Below are 25,295 nucleotides of genomic sequence, written 5' to 3' on the forward strand. Positions count from 1 at the left end.
GCCAGTCCTGATTTTAAACTTACATCCCAAAGCAGTGTGGAATTTGTAGTCCATAATTCTGTCCATTGAAATCAGTGCTGCAGGTCCCATAAAGCACCATGATGAGGTTGGCAGAAATCCAGGACTGGACAAGAAGTCTCCCTCCTGGAATGGGTAACTTGGCAGCTCTGCTAGTCTCAAAGGTTAATTTCGTTCAAATAACAGCATGTGACACTTTCACTCACAACACAAGCTGCCAAGTTGTGGGCACGCACTTCCTTGGAACGTCTTGCTTCTGGCCTGCAGCTTTCGGATCAAATCTCCTGCAGTTTCTTCCTCCCTTTGACACTATGGCCCTGTTATCCCGAAAGCTGCTCATTCCCCTGCTGGGACTTGTTCTGGCCGTTTATTTCTACTCAGGCGGTGATGAGTTCAAACCAGGTATGTTTTCCAAATGACCATCCGAGAGGTAAAGAGTCTTCAAGTGGCTCAGCTGCAGAGTTGGGCCCTAAACAGAGGGAGCAGTCTTGAGTTCCTAGGAAACAGCTTCGCTTTGTGCCCCTGACCCAGATTAAAGCAGACACATTTTAATTTCAGTTTTCTTGGGGTGGATGTAGACATAGGTTAGCAAGGAAATATCTACCTTTGTTTATTTATTTACTAGGATTTATTCACCACCATTTTGAAGAAATTCACTCAAGGCAGTGTACCGCAACATAGGCAACAGACAATTACAGCAGTAAAAATATTCAGATAACAATACACATTATGGCATAGAATGCTACTTAAGGACAAAGAGGGGCTTGATCTCATTTCTCCCTCTTCTTTATCAGAACTGCAGTGAAGGGCTGGTTCCTCATTCCAGCTTCTCCTTGTGCAGATTCAGCAGCTGTGTAGGCTCTGTTAGGTGAACCCCACTCCCTATCTCTCCAAGCATAGTGTCTGTGGTAGCCAGAGACCTTTTCCTCTTAGTAGATGTATATTATTTAGGGAGGCGAACGCCAATACTCTCCCCTTGGCAGTAAATGTGCAGTGGCCAGGGAAGCAGTTAGCGGGGTTTTAAAAAGGTTTGGATAGCTTCCTAAAAGGAAAGTCCACAAGCCATTATTAAAATGGACTTGGGGAAAATCCACTGCTTATTTCTAGGATAAGCAGCTTAAAATGTTTTGTACTGTTTTGAGATCTTGCCAGGTACTTGTAACCTGGATTGGCCACTGTTGGAAACAGGACGTTGGGCTTGATGGACCTTCGGTCTGTCCCAGTATGGCAACATTTATGTGGCTATGTACTTTTGTTTTTCCCTAAGATTGGTATATTGTGGACTCCTGAGACAGTCATTGTCGCTGAAACACGGTCTGTATTGAGCCCCCACCATGGTTATGCCCTTTCCTCGTATGGTTTTATGTAAATTTGTTTCTTAAAATTTTTAAGAGACTTCTTAGGTCACACCTTGCCCTTGGTCGTCTCCACTATCCGTTTGCTATAGAATGCTACTAACACAATGTCAATATAATACACACTAAAACGTGTTAATAGGAGACATGACAGTGTAACAGAAAATAAGGGAACCCACTTAAAATTGCACATGGAGTCAGAAAAGGTGCAGGAAATGATGTTGGCTAGGAGAGGATAAGCAAGTCCTGCTACAGTATGTACAAGCTGGCATTAGTCCTTGTGTCTTCCATTAAAGGCTTGGGAGTGGAGCCCGGCTTTCATCTATCTTCGCAGACATATCAGAAATGGAAAATTCCTAGCCAGAGTATTTTTTTCATTTCTGAAAATCAGTATTCATGTAAGTTAATCATAAACTGAAGTTGGAAATAAGTAACACAGTATGACATTTTTAACCATTATAAAAAAGTACTGAAATGACAGAACGTGTTAGGGTAAAGCCTAGACCAACCTGTTGGCCAGGGATGTCAGCTTTATAATTTAGATGGGCAATGTTGTGCCTGGCACCCTGAAACTCAGCTGTGCCTTTATCTTTTGTTCTTCAGAGCTGCTGAAAGGGAAGCGGACCATTGTCACTGGTGCCAGTACTGGAATTGGTGAGCAGATGGCATATCACCTGGCACAGATGGGTTCCCATGTTCTGATAACCGCACGGACAGAAGAGAAGCTTAAGAAGGTGTGTGGGAAGTTGGGGAGCAATCTTTTCCCCAGTTCCCAAAGGAGCCCTTTTTGTGGTCTTCTGGTTGAATTCTATGTGTGAATCAATACACAGTCATAATCAAGGGGGCGATATTTAGTCATGCCAGTCACCATATTACCTTAAACACTGACCTCCTGCATTTAAATTAATTGTATATATTCAGTGCCACTCCGTGTGTGAACAAAATAAACTCTAATCCCAGCAAGAACTCGTTTGTAGGCACAATCATCACAATTTTTCATACATGTATAAAAGATGAGGATGGACCTTCAGAAATGGAGTATGTTTGACTTTTCGTTCTTGCTGGGATTCAAGTTTATTTTGTTTGCATATTCTCCACAACGCTATAAACAGAGCCCTATTAATTCGACTCCACATGTGAAGGCAGATTTTAGGAAAAACGTAGAAACTGGAACTGAGACATCCAGGTTGGGACATGTCAATTTTCGTCAGTAATTCAGAAACGGATCTGTTGACAGGGAGTCTTTTCTAACTTACATGCAGGAATGGCCACCCATGTGCTGGCTACACGGAGCAACAGCACTCATGTTGTCAACATCAAAAAGATCAACGGGGTAAACATGGGTCTGCCATTTTAGAAACATACATGTCTATGTTTCCCCAAGCTGTCACAGAGCCCAATATCCTTTGCCAGTACTGCTTCAAGGTGGGGGGGGGGGGGGGGGGGGGAGGGGGAGACAAAAAACACTAGTGGATTAAGGGGACGCGACCTCCCTAATCCCTTCAGTAGAGCTCTGTGCAACACGAGCACCTTTGTAAACCTAGAAATCCTAGGGACTGCATGTAAATCCCAACATTGATCTTGCAGGACATATATATGCATTATAAGTATTGCCACACTGGGACAGAACAAAGGTCCATCAAGCCCAGCATCCTCTTTCCAACAGTGGCCAATCCAGGTCACAAGTACTTGGCAGAAACCCAAACAATAGCAACATTCCATGTAGAACCCCGAAGTGTAGCAAGATTCTAGAATTCTAAAGAATAACAAGATTCCATGCAGAATTTCAAAGTGTATAGCAACATTCCATTTAGAAACCCTGTTACTACTACTACTATTTAGCATTTCTATAGCGGTACAAGGCATACGCAGCGCTGCACAAACATAGAAGAAAGACAGTCCCTGCTCAAAGAGCTTACAATCTAATAGACAAAAAATAAATAAAGTAAGCAAATCAAATCAATTAATGTGAACGGGAAGGAAGAGAGGAGGGTAGGTGGAGGCGAGTGGTTACAAGTGGTTACGAGTCAAAAGCAATGTTAAAGAGGTGGGCTTTCAGTCTAGATTTAAAGGTGGCCAAGGATGGGGCAAGACGTAGGGGCTCAGGAAGTTTATTCCAGGCGTAGGGTGCAGCGAGACAGAAGGCGCGAAGTCTGGAGTTGGCAGTAGTGGAGAAGGGAACAGATAAGAAGGATTTATCCATGGAGCGGAGTGCACGGGAAGGGGTGTAGGGAAGGACGAGTGTGGAGAGATACTGGGGAGCAGCAGAATGAATACATTTATAGGTTAGTAGAAGAAGTTTGAACAGGATGCGAAAACGGAGAGGGAGCCAGTGAAGGGTCTTGAGGAGAGGGGTAGTATGAGTAAAGCGACCCTGGCGGAAGATGAGACGGGCAGCAGAGTTTTGAACCGACTGGAGAGGTGACTAAGTGGGAGGCCAGCAAGAAGCAGATTGCAGTAGTCTAAACGAGAGGTGACAAGGGTGTGGATGAGGGTTTTGGTAGAGCGCTCGGAAAGAAAGGGGCGGATTTTACGGATGTTGTAAAGAAAGAGTTGGCAGCTGCTAACTGCGGATATTCAGCGGAGAATAGCCGGTTATCCTCTGCTGACTATCGGCAGATAGCCAGTTAAGTGCTTTGTAACCAGTCAGCATCCGTTTTGAGCAGTTAAGTGGCGCTAAATATCAGGTGGACAGCTTATTATAACTATGAGGTAGGAGTCCTGTTCCATTCACAGGTAGGGAGAAGAAAATAAACAAAAAAATTGTTGTTTAAATGTAAAACACAAAAAAGTTCTTAAATGTAGCAAGATGCTCCTGCAGGGCCCTGGTGTACAACACTTTACTTCTCTCTGGCCTGCTTCTCCAGAGTTACCAATGTGTTACTTGAGTCAAAGTCCAAAGTTTCAAGGGTCCAAGTTGAACTTGGCCTACCTGACTATAGCAGTTACAGTTCACACATAGGTGGTGGAGGCAAATGCACTTGGGTGTCACTGCTTCCCTTTGGGCTTCCTTAACCGAGCTATGGCCTCAGCTTATTTACTTCCTGGACTATGCCCTGCTGGCTCCGCCCCTCTCATGTCACTTCCCCCCCCTGGGTGGGACTATGGGTTTTAAGGCGGCTCTGACACTGTTAGGGGATGCTATGAAGGGATCTATAGACTCTATGACAAGGGGCATACGTCAATTACATGTGTAACTTCAAATTATTGTCAATTATTTATTTTTATTTATTTATTTTTATTACATTTGTAGCCCGCGCTTTCCCACTTATGGCAGGCTCAATGCGGCTTACATATTATATACAGGTACTTATTTGTACCTGGGGCAATGGAGGGTTAAGTGACTTGCCCAGACTCACAGAAACAGAAGCCTGCGCAGCCTTCTACATGGAATGTTGCTAGTGGAAAAGCAACATTCCATGTAGAATCTCCAATAGTATCTATTTTATTTTTGTTACATTTGTACCCTGCACTTTCCCACTCATGGCAGGCTCAATGCGGCTTACATGGGGCAATGGAGGGTTAAGTGACTTGCCCAGAGTCACAAGGAGCTGCCTGTGCCTGCAGTGGGAATCGAACCCAGTTCCCCATGGACCAAAGTCCACCACTCTAACCACTAGGGCACTCCTCCACTAACAATTAGTGCTTGTTAACCCATTAGTGCCCAACGTTCCCATAATAAATCATATGAGAACAAATTGATGGGAACGTTGGGCACTAATGGGTTAAGCTCATTATTGAAACTTATCTTCAAATAAGTGCCAATTTAGAAACTAATTAGCAAATTAGGTTACGAGTGTAACTGACCCTATTCTAAACCCATGTGCACCATCTCACGCCTAACTTTGAGTGCCATGCATAGAATTGGGTGGTATAAGGATAGCATTGAAGCAGTGAGATGTATTGTTAGCTTGACCCCATCCATATAAAGAGTAAATATGTAACCTAGGTCCCCACATTTTCTTATATAAATGTTTAGAATATTAGCATGGACGCATGTAACGCTACCAGGTAATCTACGGTAGGTGCTATTCTGCAAATACCCACTTCATTTACATAGTGTATTTCCAGTGAGAGCCTACATAGGACAGAGCATGGGGGGACATCACCTAGTGGTTAGTGCAGTGGACTTTGATTCTGGGGAACTGGGTTCAATTCCCATTGCAGCTCCTTGTGACTCTGGACAAGTCACTTAACCCTCTATTACCCCAAGTACAAATAAGTACCTGTATATACTTTGTAAACAACTTTGAATGTAGTTGCAAAAAAACACAGAAAGGCAGTACTGTATATCAATTCCCTTTCCCTCCCAATTACTCAGCTACATGGGCATAGCCAGTCACCCTATTTTGGTAGGGTTTGAGCCCTAAGTGCGTGGCCACAAAAGCCTCGCCCCCCCCCCCACCCCCACCCGGCATTTCCCATTGCACTGCACCCCAGACGACCATCATATTTCAATTCCATCCCCCCACTCCTCCCTCCGTACCTTTTCAACCCTTTAGAGCTTCACCAGCAGTGAGCAGTGATTCAAAGCTGCTACTCATGCCGTCCCTCTGACCTGGTCTTGAAAAACAGGAAGTTGCATCAGAGGGAGGGCTTTGGGCTGTGTGAGTAGTGGATATGAGTCGTTGTTTCCTGACAATGAAGCACTGAAAGGTTGAAAAGGTACAGAAGGAGGAGGGGGTGGAGTTAGAAGACACCGGAACACTTGCAGGGAAGGGAGAGATTCTAGGTGTCTTCAGCTGGCGAGACCCCTGCCAGCCACATCAGAAATGTGCCACAGTTTGGTGGGGCTGAGCTCAGTGGTTCAGCCTGTGCCCATCCAGGCCCACCCATGGCTACGTCACTGCTTAGATAACTCACATTTAGGCACACTACGGCTGCTGTAACTGGGGATGCCTAAATATTAGGGGCATCAATATCGGAGTACAGTAGAATTCTATAATGGAACTTGGGTGCCCAGGTTACATTATAGGTTATGCTGCTATGGCCCACCCCATCCAGTTACAGCATTGCCCCCATAGTGTCTGAAAACTGATGAATACCGGAGTTACATGTTTACAGGTGGTTGGTAAATGTGTTACTGAAAATTGACTCTAATAATTCTGTTAGGTCAGACTCATCCATTCCTGGTTTCTCCCCGTTTTGTGTTGTGTTCTAGTCAGATCTATGAGGAATCCACACACCCTCTCTCCAGTCGTTGATCCAAGATCACTCATAAATTACTTTCTATGCTTGCATCAACGCTGGTGGATTTTTTGCAACATAAACACAAATGTCAAATGAAGCGAAACTCACTCTTTCCTGGGTAAATGCTAAACTCGATTTTTCTTCTTCAGGTCGTGGCAAAGTGTTTAGAGCTGGGAGCTCCCTCCGCTCACTATATCGCTGGAAGCATGGATGACATGGTCTTTGCTGAGAGCGTGGTAAAGAAGGCTGAAAATCTACTTGGTACCCTGTATTTACGGTTATAAAATATACTATCATACCAGCAATTTATTTATATTAATTTGATAATTTGATCTAACACCAAAACTTGAAGTGTTTAGTCAGTAAAATTACCTAACATAAAATCCATTCCACAACCACTGATATTGTGATGTCACAATGCCTCATTCCACCAATGCCTAACCTCATCAGTGATGTCACAATACCTCATTCCACCAATGCCTAGGAGCTAACCTCATCAGTGACATCACAATGCCTCATTCTACCAATACCTAAGAACATCAGTGATGTCACAATGCCTCATTCCACCAATGCCTAAGAACCAACCTCATCAATGACAGTGATGTCATAATGCCTCTTTCCATCAATGCTTGAGCCAGCCTCATCAGTGATGTCACAATGGCTTGATTGTTCTATACTTGACTCACTTTTATTATATATAGCAGTAATGGTTTTAATGACTAGACTTTTGGTCAGTCTAATTGTAGTCACCTCTTTCTTTCCAGAATGTACCATTTTCTCGGTAACTTGTTCCAATGCGTACCGACTCTCACACTGTCTGATTCAAGTCTCCCCTGCTGCACTTAAACCCCTCCATTTTTGTCCTATGCTGCCCATCAGAGATGTGAAAAACTGATCTTTCTCCATTTCCCTACTTGCAAGGGCGTGAAATACAAGACGCTACACGCGTCAACCTTTTCTCACACGAGCACGCAGCTTTGGAACACACTGCCGCGCAACTTAAGAGCGATCCACGAACAAGCATCCTTCCGCAGATTACTGAAGACCCATCTATTTGAGACAATTTACGGAAAGAACCAAAACACATAGAGTCCACACTCACTGTTCATCAATGCATCATACATCTACTTATGATCTCTCATCCCCCATAAATCCACATTACTCATACATTTACTCACAGAAATATGTACACCATGTGCCTTTGTGTCTTAACACTGCCCTTAAGCTTCCCATTGTCTCCTCCCAATGTCTCAATGTTGATGTCCCATTGTGATATTCCTAATGATAATTTGATTATCTCGCATAACTTGTACAATGTAACCCATAACCAAGTTGTAACAAATGTATTTTCATTATTCATATCTTATTGTAAGCCACACTGAGCCCGCAAAGAGGTGGGAAAATGTGGGATACAAATGCAAACAATAAATAAATAATTATCCCCCCTCCCCCACTACCACCACCACCCTTCTTTAGCTGTTTGCTTACTCGCCTGACTTACCTGAAATAACTCTGCTTCCTCCGTACTGTGCACACAGGTGGTCTGGACATGCTGATCCTCAACCACATTGGAAATTACTACATCAATTTCTTTAATGGAGACATTAAATATGTGCGGAAGCTTATGGAGATTAATTTTCTCAGCTATGTGACCATGACGGTAGCGGCTTTGCCCATGTTGAAAGACACCAACGGGAGCATCGTTGTGGTCTCCTCAATTGCAGGTGAGTATATGCGGGCTTTCCACTTCCACCCTGGGAAAATTAATTCCTCCTCTCCCTTCCCAGCCTCCTTCTGGGACTAGGAAGGAAGACCTCACTGCAACAGCCTTTATGTAGAGAAGAATGCCATGGGTATAATTTGACTTTTTCATTTGGGGGGACAAAGGATGGGGTGGGGCATATTAGAATATTAATTTGCATATATATATATATATGCAAATGAATATGCTAATACGAAGGAAGGAAGGGAGAAACAGCTGGCTTTTTTTGGGAATAACCATAATGAATATGTATGAGATCTCATACATATACATTATTGTTATTCCCAAAAAGGTCAGCTCTTTCTCCCTTCCTTCCTTCCTTCTTTCCTCCTTACCCAGCACTCCCTCTTCCTCTCCAGTAGTATTTCCCCACCCCCTTTCCCATACCATACCATACCATACCATACCATGCCAGTGTAGACCTTAGAAATGCACAAGCTCTATATGTAGATCCTTCAAGAGGTAGTGGGTCATGATTTAGGCTCTAAAACCCTTTCTGATGTTTTGGTGCCACCTCAGTAAAGCCAACACACAATCTCTCCACTGCAAAACACTATACACAAAATTGTGCAAAAACACACTCATAGCCTTACCAAACCATAACAGCACTAATTCCAAGGACAGAATGAGCAACAACCTTATGTGTGGAAAGGCACCACTGTAATTACACAGGGCTCTAAAACACCAGTACACTACCAAGTGAAAAAAACAAAAAGGGCTGCAAATACTACACGCTAGCAGAATACTGCACCTTGATCACACATGAAAAACACATGACAACAGATATGACACATGGAACTAGAAATAAAAAAAATATGAAGGCAAAATACTGAACTGGAAAGTTACCTCAAGAAGTTAGACTCGGCATGCAACAATATTATAAAAATTGAAACTTACATGCAAAATATCACAGATGCACATTTACAATAGCTGACATATTCCAATTAATAAATTCTGAATAAAATACTTTTTTCTACCTTTGTTGTCTGATCATTTAGTTTTTCTATTCGTTTTGGTCCCAGTGTCTTCTGTTTTATGCAGTGTCATTTTTCCATTTGATTTTTTTCTCTCTCACCATGTCCACCATCCTCCTGTGTCCTTATGCGTCCTGTCTACCATCTGTAGCCCTGTCCCTATCCTTCCTCGAGTTTCAGTACCTGCCCTCAAAGTGTTCCAATCCAGCCCTTAAATTCAGCAGTTTCCCCTCCATCCATATCCAGCATTTCTCCTCACTCCTCTCCCCTCCATCCATGTCCAACATTTCTCCTCTCTCACTTCCCCTCCATCCGTGTGCATCTCCTTTGTCTTTCCTTCCCTCCATCCTTGTCCAACATTTCTCCTCTCTTCCCTGCCATCCACTCCATCCATGTCCAACATTTCTCCTCTCTTCCCTCCCCTCCATCCATGTGCATCTCCTTCCTGACTTTCCTCCCCTCCATCCATCCATGTCCAGCAACTCCCCTGCCCTCTCCTCCATCCATCCATATACAACAAATTTCCTCTCTCCCCTGCCCCCTCCATCCATCCATGTCCAGCAATTCTCCTCTCTCCCCTGTCCTCCCCTCCATGTCCAGCGATTTCTCTTCTCTCCCCTGCCCTCCCCTCCATCCATGTGCATCTCCTTCCTCTTCCCTCCCCTCCATCCATGTCCAGCAACTCTCCTCTCTCCCCTGACCCCTCCAGCCATGTCAAGCAATTATCCTCTCTCCCCTGCCCTCCTCTCCATGTCCAGTGATTTCTCGTCTCTCCCCCGCCCCTCCCTGTCCAGCGATTCTCCTCTGCCCTCCCCCTATGTCCAACAATTCTGCTTTGACCTCCACCCTCCCCCCATCCATGTCCAGTGACTTCCCCAGCTCCCCCTTTTCAGTCCCTGAGTTCTAGTTCCCTCCTCTCCATCAATGTTCAGCAACTCTCTATTCTCCCCTGCCCTATCCATATCCAGTAAGTATCCTCTCCCCCGCCCCCTCCATTCCATCTGTCCAGCAATTCTCCTCACTCCTCTGCCTTCCCCTCCATGTCCAGCAATTTCTGTCCCCTTCCCTTCCAGCGATTCTCCTCTGCCCCTTCCCTCCCCTCCATGTCCAGTGATGTTGCCTCTCTCCCCGACAGCCCTCCTCTGCCTCTCCGTTCCTTCCTGCCCCCCCCCCTCGTGCGTTTAAACCTTTTATTTTCAGCAGCGATGACAGTGAAGCGCAGAACAGCAAGCAGGCTCGCCTCCAGCCTTTCCCTTCCCTCACAGATAGTGTCCTGCCTTCCTTGGTGACTTATTTCCTGTTTCCGCAAGGGCGGGACACTGACTGTGAGGGAAGGGAAAGGCTGAAGGTGAGTCTGCTTGCTGTTCTGCTCTTCACTGTCATCGCTGCTGAAAATAAAAGGTTTAAACGCCCGAGGGGGGGGGGCAGGAAGGAACGGAGAAGAGGGTTGTCGGGGAGAGGAGGGTGGGAAGTAGGGACTGAGAGCGCGTTGTGCCGGTCCTTTGTTTGGGGGGGGGCAATGCCCCCCTCTCCCCCCCCCCCCCAAACTATGCCCATGAAGAACGCCATCAGTGTACATAGCCATAGGGAAACTAAATAAGCAACAAAAAAAGCGGATGCAAGACAAGAAATGAATTAGTTCCAATTTCTGCTACTGGTAGTGAAAAGGGGTTACTGTAAGGACGTAAGAAGTAGGGGGTTGGGTTCCACTTGAAATTATTATAATTATTCTTAACTATCAGCAGGGACTAGCGCTGGATGAAAGCCTGTGAAGTAACAGGTGTGCACATGCTAAATCATAGCAATAAAGTCTTTCCTTTTGCTTGCAAACCCTGTGTGTGTTTGACTGTGTTTGTGATGAATCCAAGCCACAGCCTCACTCACGTTACCTCAGCAGGCTACCTTCAAGATGGGTTATTTATTTATGGCATTTGTACCAGAAGTGTAGCCAGGTTGTGACGCTAGGGGGAGCGGAGAGGCGCACGTGTGTACTGCGTAGGCGCATGCATGCACAGCGTAAATGTGACGGACTGGAAAATTGGCACCGTCCGAAGTCCCTTTGGGGGAGCAGTCGCTCTTTTAGCACCCCACCTAGCTATGCCGCTGATTTGTACCCCAAACAATTTTGGGTTCAATGTGGCTTACATCAAACTTTATACTATAATAGAAAGAATTAAAGAAAATTCAAATAACAGATACGATATGAAGTCAGCCTGATAACGAAAACACCTCATCAGCACACGTTCGATTCTTCAAATAACATAGATAGGTTGTTCCTACAATACAGGGGGAAGGGGACAGTGAACTCCCAAGAAAGCAAGCATTGGAACACTGTTAGATGTAGAGATGATCCTCTTGCTTGAGCACTGGGAGGCAGCAAAAAGTTAACAAGATTTATTTAGGTCTAGATTGCTGCTCTGGTGAGGAAAGCCTTGTATGGCAGCTCCAACTGCCCTTTGTTCATGACACTGGAGAAAAGTAAAATCCAGATTTGAATTCTCTTGAGTAAGATTAGGGGGGTCTTCTTTCACATATCCTCTTTAACATAGCAAACAATCAGTACGTATTGTGATAAATAAGAGGCTGTCCTAGCCGGGGCAGGCCACTAGATGGCGCTGTTCCCCTAAAAATGTCCAGGATGTCCGGGGTAGGCCACTAGAGGGCACTAGGAGAATAGGTGGAAGTCGCTAGGACCGGGGAGAGCCCTGGGAGGTCCACAGGTGTAGGAGGTTATGGGCTGGGTCCTGTGTAGCTAATTAACCACTTTTTACCCCACCTGAGTTGTAAAAGGAAAAGAAGAGAGCTGTTGGCTGAAGAAAGAGAATCCTCCTGGAAAGAACTGGCTAAACCCTATGGACTTGTGGTGGACTGTGTGCTCAAGGAAGAAAAACAGGCTGGGGTAAGAAGTCCCTAAAGCATTAGTATTGGACTGTGTAGCCTCAGTACTTAGAGGAACTGTGTGTTCAAAGAAAGGACTGGGTGTCCAAGGAAGGAAGGACTGGGTGTCCAAAGAAGAAGTAGGACTGTGTGTCCAAAGGAGGAGGGCTGTGTGTCCCAGTACTGAGAAGCAGGCTGCAAAGCCTGGGGTTAGAAGTCCCCAAAGTATTGAAGTTAGTACTGAGCCCAGGTATCTGTGTGGGGAGGCTCTTTGGACACCCAGTCCTACTTCTTCTTTGGACACACAGTCCTCCCTTCTTTAGACTCACGGTCTTTTCTTTGAACACACAGTTCCTCTAAGTACTGAGGCTACACAGTCCAACACTAATGCTTTAGGGACTTCTTACCCCAGCCTGTTTTCCTTCTTTGAGCACACAGTCCACCACAAGTCCATAGGGTTTAGCCAGTTCTTTCCAGGGGGATTCTCTTTCTTCAGCTACCAGCTCTCTCTTCTTCCTTTCACATCTCAGGTGGGGTATAAAGTGGTTAATTAGCTACACAGGACCCAGCCCATAACCTCCTACACCTGTGGACCTCCCAGGGCTCTCCCCGGTCCTAGCGACCTCCACCTATTCTCCTAGTGCCCTCTAGTGGCCTACCCCGGACATCCTGGGCATTTTTAGGGGAACAGCGCCATCTAGAGGCCTGCCCCGGCTAGGACAGCCTCTTATTTATCACATTATGCAAACTGTTATTGCTGTCTTACAGCACCACTGTTCAGTAGAGGTGAGCATGCAGTAAAATGCAAATTTGCAGCTTAGGGAATATGCATACCTCAGGAGCTTAGTCCAGATCGGGTGGCAGAGCCGGTGGTGGGAGGCGGGGCTGGTGGTTGGGAGGCGGAGATAGTGCTGGGCAGACTTATACGGTCTGTGCCAGAGCCGGTGGTTGGGAGGCGGGGCTGGTGGTTGGGAGGCGGAGATAGTGCTGGGCAGACTTATACGGTCTGTGCCAGAGCCGGTGGTGGGAGGCGGGGATAGTGCTGGGCAGACTTATACGGTCTATGCCAGAGCCGGTGGTTGGGAGGCGGGGATAGTGCTGGGCAGACTTATACGGTCTGTGCCAGAGCCGGTGGTGGGAGGCGGGACTGGAGGTTGGGAGGCGGGGCTAGTGCTAGGCAGACTTATACGGTCTGTGCCCTGAAGAGCACAGGTACAAATCAAAGTAGGGTATACACAAAAAGTAGCACATATGAGTTATCTTGTTGGGCAGACTGGATGGACCGTGCAGGTCTTTTTCTGCCGTCATCTACTATGTTACTACTATGTTACTATGTTAATACAATGAAATAACTTACTACGTAGCCAAGGGAACAAGCTGGGTAATGCAGAGTCAACTGGGATAAATAGATGGGTTGGCAAAACTGATGGCAAGATGTAAGGGGCTGGTCTAATTTACAGGGGGTACAGCAAGCTAATCAGGTGTGGAGTGAGTGGATAGTCAATCAGCACATGAATTAAAGGCTTGGGAGAAGAGCCAGGCTTTCTTCCCCCTGCTTCCTGAAGCAAAGGCAGTCGAGTTAGACGCAGTTTGTACTGAAGGTAACGGGTAGAATGTATTTTCAATTCTGCAATTGTTAGTTTCACAGAAGTTCTACCCACACAAGAAGCAAAGAGCAACGAAGCGCACGCAGCTTCAGCGTGAAAGTATGTGCTCCCTGGTCTTTTCTTCATGATATTAACGAAGCGCACGCAGCTTCAGCGTGAAAGTATGTGCTCCCTGCTCTTTTCTTCATGATATTAACGAAGCGCACGCAGCTTCAGCGTGAAAGTATGTGCTCCCTGCTCTTTTCTTCATGATATTAACGAAGCGCACGCAGCTTCAGCGTGAAAGTATGTGCTCCCTGCTCTTTTCTTCATGATATTAACGAAGCGCACGCAGCTTCAGCGTGAAAGTATGTGCTCCCTGCTCTTTTCTTCATGATATTAACGAAGCGCACGCAGCTTCAGCGTGAAAGTATGTGCTCCCTGCTCTTTTCTTCATGATATTAACGAAGCGCACGCAGCTTCAGCGTGAAAGTATGTGCTCCCTGCTCTTTTCTTCATGATATTAACGAAGCGCACGCAGCTTCAGCGTGAAAGTATGTGCTCCCTGCTCTTTTCTTCATGATATTAACGAAGCGCACGCAGCTTCAGCGTGAAAGTATGTGCTCCCTGCTCTTTCTTCATGATATTAACGAAGCGCACGCAGCTTCAGCGTGAAAGTATGTGCTCCCTGCTCTTTTCTTCATGATATAACGAAGCGCACGCAGCTTCAGCGTGAAAGTATGTGCTCCCTGCTCTTTTCTTCATGATACTAACGAAGCGCACGCAGCTTCAGCGTGAAAGTATGTGCTCCCTGCTCTTTTCTTCATGATACTAACGAAGCGCACGCAGCTTCCAGCGTGAAAGTATGTGCTCCCTGCTCTTTTCTTCATGATACTAACGAAGCGCACGCAGCTTCAGCGTGAAAGTATGTGCTCCCTGCTCTTTTCTTCATGATACTAACGAAGCGCACGCAGCTTCAGCGTGAAAGTATGTGCTCCCTGCTCTTTTCTTCATGATATTAACGAAGCGCACGCAGCTTCAGCGTGAAAGTATGTGCTCCCTGCTCTTTTCTTCATGATATTAACGAAGCGCACGCAGCTTCAGCGTGAAAGTATGTGCTCCCTGCTCTTTCTTCATGATATTAACGAAGCGCACGCAGCTTCAGCGTGAAAGTATGTGCTCCCTGCTCTTTTCTTCATGATATTAACGAAGCGCACGCAGCTTCAGCGTGAAAGTATGTGCTCCCTGCTCTTTTTCTTCATGATATTAACGAAGCGCACGCAGCTTCAGCGTGAAAGTATGTGCTCCCTGCTCTTTTCTTCATGATATTAACGAAGCGCACGCAGCTTCAGCGTGAAAGTATGTGCTCCCTGCTCTTTTCTTCATGATATTAACGAAGCGCACGCAGCTTCAGCGTGAAAGTATGTGCTCCCTGCTCTTTTCTTCATGATATTAACGAAGCGCACGCAGCTTCAGCGTGAAAGTATGTGCTCCCTGGTCTTTTCTTCATGATATTAACGAAGCGCACGCAGCTTCAGCGTGAAAGTATGTGCTCCCTGGTCTTTTCTTCATGATATTAACGAAGCGCACGCAGCTTCAGCGTGAAAGTATGTGCTCCCTGGTCTTTTCTTCATGATATTAACGAAGCGCACGCAGCTTCAGCGTGAAAGTATGTGCTCCCTGGTCTTTTCTTCATGATATTAACGAAGCGCACGCAGCTTCAGCGTGAAAGTATGTGCTCCCTGGCTCTTTTCTTCATGATATTAACGAAGCGCACGCAGCTTCAGCGTGAAAGTATGTGCTCCCTGCTCTTTTCTTCATGATATTAACGAAGCGCACGCAGCTTCAGCGTGAAAGTATGTGCTCCCTGGCTCTTTTCTTCATGATATTAACGAAGCGCACGCAGCTTCAGCGTGAAAGTATGTGCTCCCTGGTCTTTTCTTCATGATATTAACGAAGCGCACGCAGCTTCAGCGTGAAAGTATGTGCTCCCTGCTCTTTTCTTCATGATATTAACGAAGCGCACGCAGCTTCAGCGTGAAAGTATGTGCTCCCTGCTCTTTTCTTCATGATATTAACGAAGCGCACGCAGCTTCAGCGTGAAAGTATGTGCTCCCTGCTCTTTTCTTCATGATATTAACGAAGCGCACGCAGCTTCAGCGTGAAAGTATGTGCTCCCTGCTCTTTTCTTCATGATATTAACGAAGCGCACGCAGCTTCAGCGTGAAAGTATGTGCTCCCTGCTCTTTTCTTCATGATATTAACGAAGCGCACGCAGCTTCAGCGTGAAAGTATGTGCTCCCTGGTCTTTTCTTCATGATATTAACGAAGCGCACGCAGCTTCAGCGTGAAAGTATGTGCTCCCTGCTCTTTTCTTCATGATATTAACGAAGCGCACGCAGCTTCAGCGTGAAAGTATGTGCTCCCTGCTCTTTTCTTCATGATATTAACGAAGCGCACGCAGCTTCAGCGTGAAAGTATGTGCTCCCTGGTCTTTTCTTCATGATATTAACGAAGCGCACGCAGCTTCAGCGTGAAAGTATGTGCTCCCTGCTCTTTTCTTCATGATATTAACGAAGCGCACGCAGCTTCAGCGTGAAAGTATGTGCTCCCTGGTCTTTTCTTCATGATATTACGAAGCGCACGCAGCTTCAGCGTGAAAGTATGTGCTCCCTGCTCTTTTCTTCATGATATTAACGAAGCGCACGCAGCTTCAGCGTGAAAGTATGTGCTCCCTGCTCTTTTCTTCATGATATTAACGAAGCGCACGCAGCTTCAGCGTGAAAGTATGTGCTCCCTGCTCTTTTCTTCATGATATTAACGAAGCGCACGCAGCTTCAGCGTGAAAGTATGTGCTCCCTGCTCTTTTCTTCATGATATTAACGAAGCGCACGCAGCTTCAGCGTGAAAGTATGTGCTCCCTGCTCTTTTCTTCATGATATTAACGAAGCGCACGCAGCTTCAGCGTGAAAGTATGTGCTCCCTGCTCTTTTCTTCATGATATTAACGAAGCGCACGCAGCTTCAGCGTGAAAGTATGTGCTCCCTGCTCTTTTCTTCATGATATTAACGAAGCGCACGCAGCTTCAGCGTGAAAGTATGTGCTCCCTGGTCTTTTCTTCATGATATTAACGAAGCGCACGCAGCTTCAGCGTGAAAGTATGTGCTCCCTGGTCTTTTCTTCATGATATTAACGAAGCGCACGCAGCTTCAGCGTGAAAGTATGTGCTCCCTGCTCTTTTCTTCATGATATTAACGAAGCGCACGCAGCTTCAGCGTGAAAGTATGTGCTCCCTGGTCTTTTCTTCATGATATTATGTGTCTCTCTGTTCCTCTATGTGCTTGTGTATTCGTGTGTGTGCCGTTCATAGGTATGTACTGCACATAAGTTTGTCTTGTCTGCATGAAATTTACAGGCATATCTGTGTGTGCATATCTGTGTGTGCATACATGATAAAGAGTGGAAAACGGGAACCGTAGTGCACCTTTCTATGAGCTGGAAGAAGAAATCAGAAGGAATACTGAGGTATTAATCTATCAGTTTTCAGTTTCAAATATTTAAAAACTAATTGCCGGTATTTTTTCTACAGGGAAAATGGCATCTCCACTTGCAGTTCCCTACTCTGCAACCAAGTTTGCCCTGGATGGATTTTTCAGCTCCTTAAGGCAGGAATTTATCCTGAAGAGTGTCAATGTTTCCATCACACTTTGCATTATCAGCTTTATCAATACAGGTAAGATGAGCAGATGTGACCCTCCCTCTCCACCCCAGCTTAGCACCATGGAAGCCACTCATGCAAACACTTGATCCATTCTGAATCTAGTAAGGTGCGAGAGGAAAAGTCAAGAATATGAGAAATGCCGTGTTAGCTCAGACTAAGGGCCCATTGGAGTGGAGGAGTGGCCTAGTGGTTAGGGTGGTGGACTTTGGTCCCGGGGAACTGAGTTCGATTCCCACTTCAGGCACAGGCAGCTCCTTGTGACTCTGGGCAACTCACTTAACCGTCCATTGCCCCATGTAAGCCGCATTGAGCCTGCCATGAGTGGGAAAGCGCAGAGTACAAATGTAACAAAAATAAAATAGATACTATTGGAGATTCTACATGGAATGTTGCTACTATTGGAGATTCTACATGGAATGTTGCTATTCCACTAGCAACATTCCATGTAGAAGGCTGCGCAGGCTTCTGTTTCTGTGAGTCTCACAGAAGCAGAAGCCTGCGTGGCCACATTGCTAATCTGCAAGGGCCGACTTCTACATGGAATATTGCTAGTGGGATAGCAACATTCCATGTAGAATCTCAAATAGTAGCAACAGTGGAGGAGTGGCCTAGTGGTTAGGGTGGCGGACTTTGGTCCTGGGGAACTGAGGAATGGAGTTTGATTCCCACTTCAGGCACAGGCAGCTCCTTGTGACTCTGGGCAAGTCACTTAACCCTCCATTGCCCCATGTAAGCCGCATTGAGCCTGCCATGAGTGGGAAAGCGCAGGGTACAAATGTAACAAAAATAAAATAGATACTATTGGAGATTCTACATGGAATGTTGCTATTCCACTAGCAACATTCCATGTAGAAGGCTGCGGTACGTGCAGGACGTCAGACTCACAGAAGCAGAAGCCTGCGCGGCCACATTGGTGATCTGCAAGGGCCGACTTCTACATGGAATGTTGCTAGTGGAATAGCAACATTCCATGTAGAATCTCAAATAGTAGCAACAGTGGAGGAGTGGCCTAGTGGTTAGGGTGGCGGACTTTGGTCCTGGGGAACTGAGGAATGGAGTTCGATTCCCACTTCAGGCACAGGCAGCTCCTTGTGACTCTGGGCAAGTCACTTAACCCTCCATTGCCCCATGTAAGCCGCATTGAGCCTGCCATGAGTGGGAAAGCGCGGGGTACAAATGTAACAAAAAAAAATTGAGCCAATCCAGGTTGCTTAGAACATGCACTGAACTAATCCTAAGGAGGAGAACCATTGCTGTTCACTCCCAGCTCCTACCAGTAAGACTAGGAGTGGTTCAGAAGGGGAGGGGAGGGGGAGAATGTGTATAAAGGATGCCCACCCCTGATCTAGAGGAAAAGGGAACAGGAGAGATATGATAAAGAAGTGGTTGGTGACTCAGATGTTTGGAGAGGCTAAAGAGGAGAGGGGCAAGTTTAACTCCTTGGGGTGTGGGAACAACTACCTAGTGTCATATGTGCTGATACACAGAAGCAAATGCAGACACTAGAGGGCGTTAGCGCCAGACTAATGCGTTTGCCAGTGCACAATGCTCAGAGGCATCTACCAGGAGAAAGAAGGAACTCACCCCAGATCAATGCAAATAGCATACTAATGTATTCAAAAGGAGGTCGCTTCCTATTTCCCCGATGCATAAAGAATAGTGCGCTTGGCAAGGGCACCTTTACGCTGTAAACCCTACGCCAGCTCAGAGCTGGCGTAAGGGCGTCTAACAGCCCATTACTACAGGTGGATCTGGAGCTGGAATGGATCCTACCCTCCCAAGCACAGCCGGGAAAAGCAACAACTGAAACTCACCGAACAGCCTGAGAAACTGAGGTAACTGGAAGAGACAGGATAAATTCTACAAAACAGGAACAGGTTCTTTACATCCAGAGGCTACTGCCACAATGCACTGCAGACTGCACTGAGCGACAGGTAAAGGCATGGGGGGGAGGGGCCACCAGTGCCTGGGAAGAGCTCCGCCTGCTGGGTTCTGTGCCTGGGTCAGGTCGCTCTCCCTCACATCTTCCTGACCGTGGGTTGTAGCACGGGACGCTAGGAAACTGGCACTTCTTCCTTCCCTCCTCCCCCCCCCCCCCTCCTTTATCATTCTGGGTATAGTAACATAGTAGATGACGGCAGAGAAAGACCCGTACGGTCCATCCAGTCTGCCCAACAAGATAAACTCGTATGCGCTACTTTATGTGTATACCTGACTTTGATTTGTATCTGCCATTTTCGGGGCACAGACCGTAGAAGTCTGCCCAGCACTAGCCCCGCCTCCCAACCACTAGCCCCGCCTCCCAACCACCGGCTCTGCCACCCAATCTCTGCTAAGCTTCTGAGGATCCATTCCTTCTGAACAGAATTCCTTGATGTTTATCCCAAGCGTTTTTGAATTCCGTTACCGTTTTCATTTCCACCACCTCCCGTGGGAGGGCATTCCAAGTATCCACCACTCTCTCCGTGAAAAAATACTTCCTGACATTTTTCTTGAGTTTGCCCCCCTTCAACCTCATTTCAAACAAAGGCAAATGTATTCCGAGGGTTGTAGCACGGGACGCTAGGAAACTGGCACTTCTTCCTTCCCTCCTCCCCCCCCCCTCCTTTATCATTCTGGGTATAGTAACATAGTAGATGACGGCAGAGAAAGACCCGTACGGTCCATCCAGTCTGCCCAACAAGATAAACTCGTATGCGCTACTTTATGTGTATACCTGACTTTGATTTGTATCTGCCATTTTCGGGGCACAGACCGTAGAAGTCTGCCCAGCACTAGCCCCGCCTCCCAACCACTAGCCCCGCCTCCCAACCACCGGCTCTGCCACCCAATCTCTGCTAAGCTTCTGAGGATCCATTCCTTCTGAACAGAATTCCTTGATGTTTATCCCAAGCGTTTTTGAATTCCGTTACCGTTTTCATTTCCACCACCTCCCGTGGGAGGGCATTCCAAGTATCCACCACTCTCTCCGTGAAAAAATACTTCCTGACATTTTTCTTGAGTTTGCCCCCCTTCAACCTCATTTCAAACAAAGGCAAATGTATTCCGAGGGTTGTAGCACGGGACGATAGGAAACTCCTCTAACATTCTGGGTATGCGCCAGGCACCATCCTCCCTCTAACTTCTAAACAATTCCCTAATGCTCAACGCTAGGAACTTGCCTATATTTGCATCTCATTAGCCTTCAGCATTAAAGGAGTTGTTATGACGAGCTGATCTGGTGGTATTTTCCAGTGCTGCTCCAAACAGCGCCAGAATTTTGATCATCGAGGTGATAGAAACATAGTAAATGACGGCAGATACAAATCTGAATGGTCCGTTCAGTCTGCCCAACAGTCACACTCATTATCAAGTCCTGATTAAAACAACGATGAATGTGTGGGCAGTAAAAGGACAGTGAGGGCGCTTTCAACACAGCAGGGAAGAACCCTTTCACTATGACCCTCTGCTTCAGCCGTTTGCCCCCTCCTCCTGTACTTCTGTTCCCGACTATATTCAGGGTGCATATTACCATCGAGGGAATCATGGGTCAAAAAAAGCTAAATAATGTGAACCAACACTTATCTCCCAGTTAGCCCTAGTCCCCCCTGCCCCCCCCCCCCCCAAGTTCAGCATTTTCCTGTTGGCCATGTGAACAGTGGTAGGGAGGATAGGAATGGAGGGGGTTCATGCTAATCTGGGGGTGGGGTGGGAGGGAGAGGTATCAGAGGGGGGTTGGGAGTGGAGATCAAAATCATGCCAAGGGTCAGGAGCTAACTAGAAACCCTTAGCAGATCCCGGCTGAATATAGGCTGAGACCTGCATAAGCTTTGACGGCTTCCATAGCAAGAATTAGTCTCTGGTTTTCAATGCTGGTGCCTGGACATGGCCTGGCCTTGATTATCTGGGGCCAATTCTGCCTGTAACAGTCAATATTTATCTGTCACAGGCTGAATATTGAGTGGACTATTTATAATAACAGAGATTTTGATCAGAGGCAGCATAGAAACAGAGAACATGGCTGTAGATAAAGACCATGAGGCCCATCTAGGCTGCCCAGCTCACTTCCTTTTGCAGTGCTGTAGACCACATTTCATCGTGGACTTTACAAGAAAGGATCCTTTCTGCTTATCTTGAATTCTGTTCTTGTCTTTGTATTGGTCAACTGTACTGGGACCAGTCCATGTGCTCAGCATGCTTTCAATGAAGAAGTGTGATCTAATATGCCTTCTGAGTCCACCCCCTTTCCATCTTACATCATGATCACCCCGAGAATTCCTTTCTTCCTAAGACTGATGGTGTTGTCACACTGTTCAATGACGGACTTCTTTTGAATCATGTACTAATTACTTTGAAAAAGCTTATCAAATTATTTAGATATATTTTTGTAACCTCCCAGTTAGGGGTGGCCCAAAGCAATCGGTCGCCTGAGGCAAGGATGAGATGGCGCCCCCTCCCCGGGCCGAGTCCAACATCTTTCCACATTCTTTTACTAACTCCCTCTCCCCCTTCCTCCCTCAACCGTCTCCCCTTCTGTTGTTTTCAAGTTGGCAGTGGCAGGGTCCTCTGTACTGTGGCCCACCCCCGAGGAAACAGGAAGTTACATCAGAGGGGTGGCCCACAGTACAGAGGAAACGCCAGTGCCTGCGACAGGGTAGCGTAGGTGGATCACTACCACTTCCAACTTTTGAAAACCAAAAAAAGGTAGGCAGGCTGTGGAGGGAAGGAATGGGGGAAAGATAACGCACCGTAAAGAGTGCTGCCTGAGGCCGCCGCCTGAGGTGGTCTAATGGTAGGGCCGCCATTGCTCCCAGTCTATCTTTTGCTCAGATCAGGAACATGTCTGGAAATTATGGGGCCATATTTCACAATTAGGGCTTCTGGGTCCTTCCTGACAGACAGGGAAAAAAAATCCTTCAATCTCAGTCTTTGACTTCTTCACTAGTTGATGCAAAACATCCACAAAGCACACAGGTTAGCAAGGTGGCACATCAGATAGTAGTAAGAACTGTGTGGGCAACCATGACCCTTTATTCTTGGGTTCCAAAGATATTGGAGGAGTAACCTAATGGCTAGTGCAGTGGCCTGAGAATGTGGGGGAACCACATTCAATTCCCACTGCAGCTCTCTGTGTCTCTGGGCAAATCACTTAACCCTCCATTGCCCCAGGTACAAATAAGTACCTCTATATACTATGTAAACCACTTCGAATGTAGGTTGCAAAAACCACAGAAAGGCGGCGTGTCAAATCCCATTTCCCGTTCCCTTATGACATCACAATATCAGAAGTGAGCCAAGTATTGGGCAATCAAGCCATTGTGACATCACTGATGAGGTTGGCTCTTATTGGTGGAAGGAGTGGAGGAGTAGCCCAGTGGTTAGTGCAGTGGACTCTGATCCTGGGGAACTGGGTTTGATTCCCACTGCAGCTCCTTGTGACTGAATATATGTAAACCGCTTTGAAGGTAGTTGCAAAATACCACAGAAAGGCAGTAGATCAAGTCCCATTAACAAGATTCCATGCATAATGTCAAAGAGTAACAACATTCCATGTAGAACCCCAAAGAGTAAGTGGTGGAGGAGTAGCCTAGTGGTTAGTGCAGTGGACTCTGATCCTGGGGAACTGGGTTTGATTCCCACTGCAGCTCCTTGGGACTCTGGGCAAGTCACTTAACCCTCCATTGCCCCAGGTACAAATAAGTACCTCTATATACTATGTAAACCACTTCGAATGTAGGTTGCAAAAACCACAGAAAGGCAGCGTGTCAAGTCCCATTTCCCGTTCCCCCTTTCCCTTATGACATCACAATATCAGAAGTGAGCCAAGTATGGGGCAATCAAGCCATTGTGACATCACTGATGAGGTTGGCTCTTATTGGTGGAATGAGTGGAGGAGTAGCCTAGTGGTTAGTGCAGTGGACTTTAAGCCATTGTGACATCACTGAGGAGATTGGCTCTTATTGGTGGAATGAGTGGAGGAGTGGCCTAGTGGTTAGTGCAGTGGACTTTGATCCTGGGGAACTGAGTTCAATTCCCACTGCAGCTCCTTGTGACTCTGGGCAAGTCACTTAACCCTCCATTGCCCCAGGTACAAATAAGTACCTGTATATACTTTGTAAACCACTTTGAATGTAGTTGCAAAAACCTCAGAAAGGCAGTATATCAAGTCCCATTTCCCTTCCCCCCTTTCCCTTATGACATCACAATATCAGAAGTGAGCCAAGTATTGGGCAATCAAGCCATTGTGACATCACTGATGAGGTTGGCTCTTATTGGTGGAAGGAGTGGAGGAGTAGCCCAGTGGTTAGTGCAGTGGACTCTGATCCTGGGGAACTGGGTTTGATTCCCACTGCAGCTCCTTGGGACTCTGGGCAAATCACTTAACCCTCCAGTGCCCCAGGTACAAAATAAGCACCTGTATATATAGTATATAAACTACTTTGATTGCATCCACGGAAAATCAGTACATCAAATTTCCTTTCCTTTTTCACAGAATCGGCTTTGAAAGTTGTTGGCGACTTGGTCCGCTATCCAGCATCACCCAAGGAGGAGTGTGCTCTAGAGATCATCAAAGGAGGGGTCCTCCGCCAGTGGGAGATGTACTACAAGTATGAGCACACTAGAATCCCGCTCTTGTTTCGCGACTGGGCTCCACAGCTCCTGTCCTCCTTCATGAGAAGTGGTCTAAATGTGGAAAACCTCAAAGGATCAAATCATAGCTTGTATTAATAAATTAACCTAAGATAAAGAAATTCACTAATATGGGAATGCCAGATACAGGGGTTAATCAAATTTGCTTTAACAATTGTGCAGATAGAAGAAATGACAAAGAAGTCCTTTGATTAATGAGTTTCTAATCTAGGCAAGGAGTCTTGGGGCAGAGATCCAGAGGAGGAGCCAGACGGGCCAGTAGAACAAATCAATTAAGGGAGGTGGGGGGGGGGAGTATGAAAGACAATGAGATAGAGAATAATGAAAGGTAGAAGATGTGGTTAGGAGCAGGGAAAAGTCCATTGATCGTTATTAAATTTGGGAGTTTTTGCCAGGTTCTTGGGGCCTGGATTGGCCGCTGTCGGAGACGGAGTGCTGGGCTTGATGGACCTTTGGTCTTTTCCCAGCGTGGCGGTGCTTATGTGCTGGGGTAGAATGAGACAGACTAAGAAGCAGAAAGGGAGAAACACTAAGCAGCCAATTTACTAAACAGTGTAAAGGTTTGGCACCTCACACACAGTAACAGCCAAAGCTACAATGCATTAACAGCAAAACCTCCGTCAACTACTGAGGTAATCCCAAGCACTTTGGGAAACCCAGCCAGAGCAGGCCAAAGGGTATCTGAAGACCTAAGAGAACCATCAGTCATGCACATCTTCCCCACCCAGGGCACCCCAAGACAATCTGCTGTCTGAGGCAAGGGTTTATATTTTTTATTTTAGTTACATTTGTACCCCGCGCTTTCCCACTCATGGCAGGCTCAATGCAGCTTACATGGGGCAGTGGAGGGTTAAGTGACTTGCCCAGAGTCACAAGGAGCTGCCTGTGCCTGAAGTGGGAATCGAACTCAGTTCCTCAGTCTACCACCCTAACCACTAGGCCACTCCTCCACTCACCGCCCCTCCCCCTCAATGCTTCCAAAGCTTGGTCTCCTCAGAGCAGGGAGGGTCCCTTAACTCACAGCCCTGATCAAGTGGATGCCAATAAGAAAAAAAATGCAACTTGTATTTCCAGCCTCTATAATAAAGAAAACTTTGCAATCACTGGTTATACTCAGAAAAGTGTGTAGGGGGCAGTATTGAGCCAGCAGTTTTTAAATGCTGGTCACTGAGGGCAAGATGC

The 25,295-nt window shown here is 46.5% G+C and overlaps 1 protein-coding gene across 2 annotated transcripts; it reads left to right on the plus strand.

Annotated features, from left to right (window-relative positions):
* The first annotated feature begins 219 nt into the window (after positions 1–219).
* On the plus strand, positions 220–24,261 carry LOC115481514 (corticosteroid 11-beta-dehydrogenase isozyme 1-like). 2 transcript variants are annotated; one of them, XM_030220709.1, is made up of 6 exons: positions 220–420; positions 1,977–2,107; positions 6,713–6,824; positions 8,102–8,287; positions 17,352–17,495; positions 23,956–24,261. In XM_030220709.1, the coding sequence occupies exons 1-6, from the start codon at positions 330–332 to the stop codon at positions 24,189–24,191; spliced, it is 900 nt and encodes a 299-aa protein (XP_030076569.1). In that variant the 5' UTR covers positions 220–329; the 3' UTR covers positions 24,192–24,261. The 2 variants fall into 2 exon arrangements, with proteins under 2 accessions (XP_030076569.1, XP_030076570.1); XM_030220710.1 differs by lacking the exon at positions 17,352–17,495.
* The last annotated feature ends 1,034 nt before the right edge of the window (positions 24,262–25,295 follow it).

The sequence above is a fragment of the Microcaecilia unicolor genome, chromosome 12 (assembly GCF_901765095.1).
Source record: "Microcaecilia unicolor chromosome 12, aMicUni1.1, whole genome shotgun sequence".
Taxonomy (NCBI): Eukaryota; Metazoa; Chordata; class Amphibia; order Gymnophiona; family Siphonopidae; genus Microcaecilia; species Microcaecilia unicolor.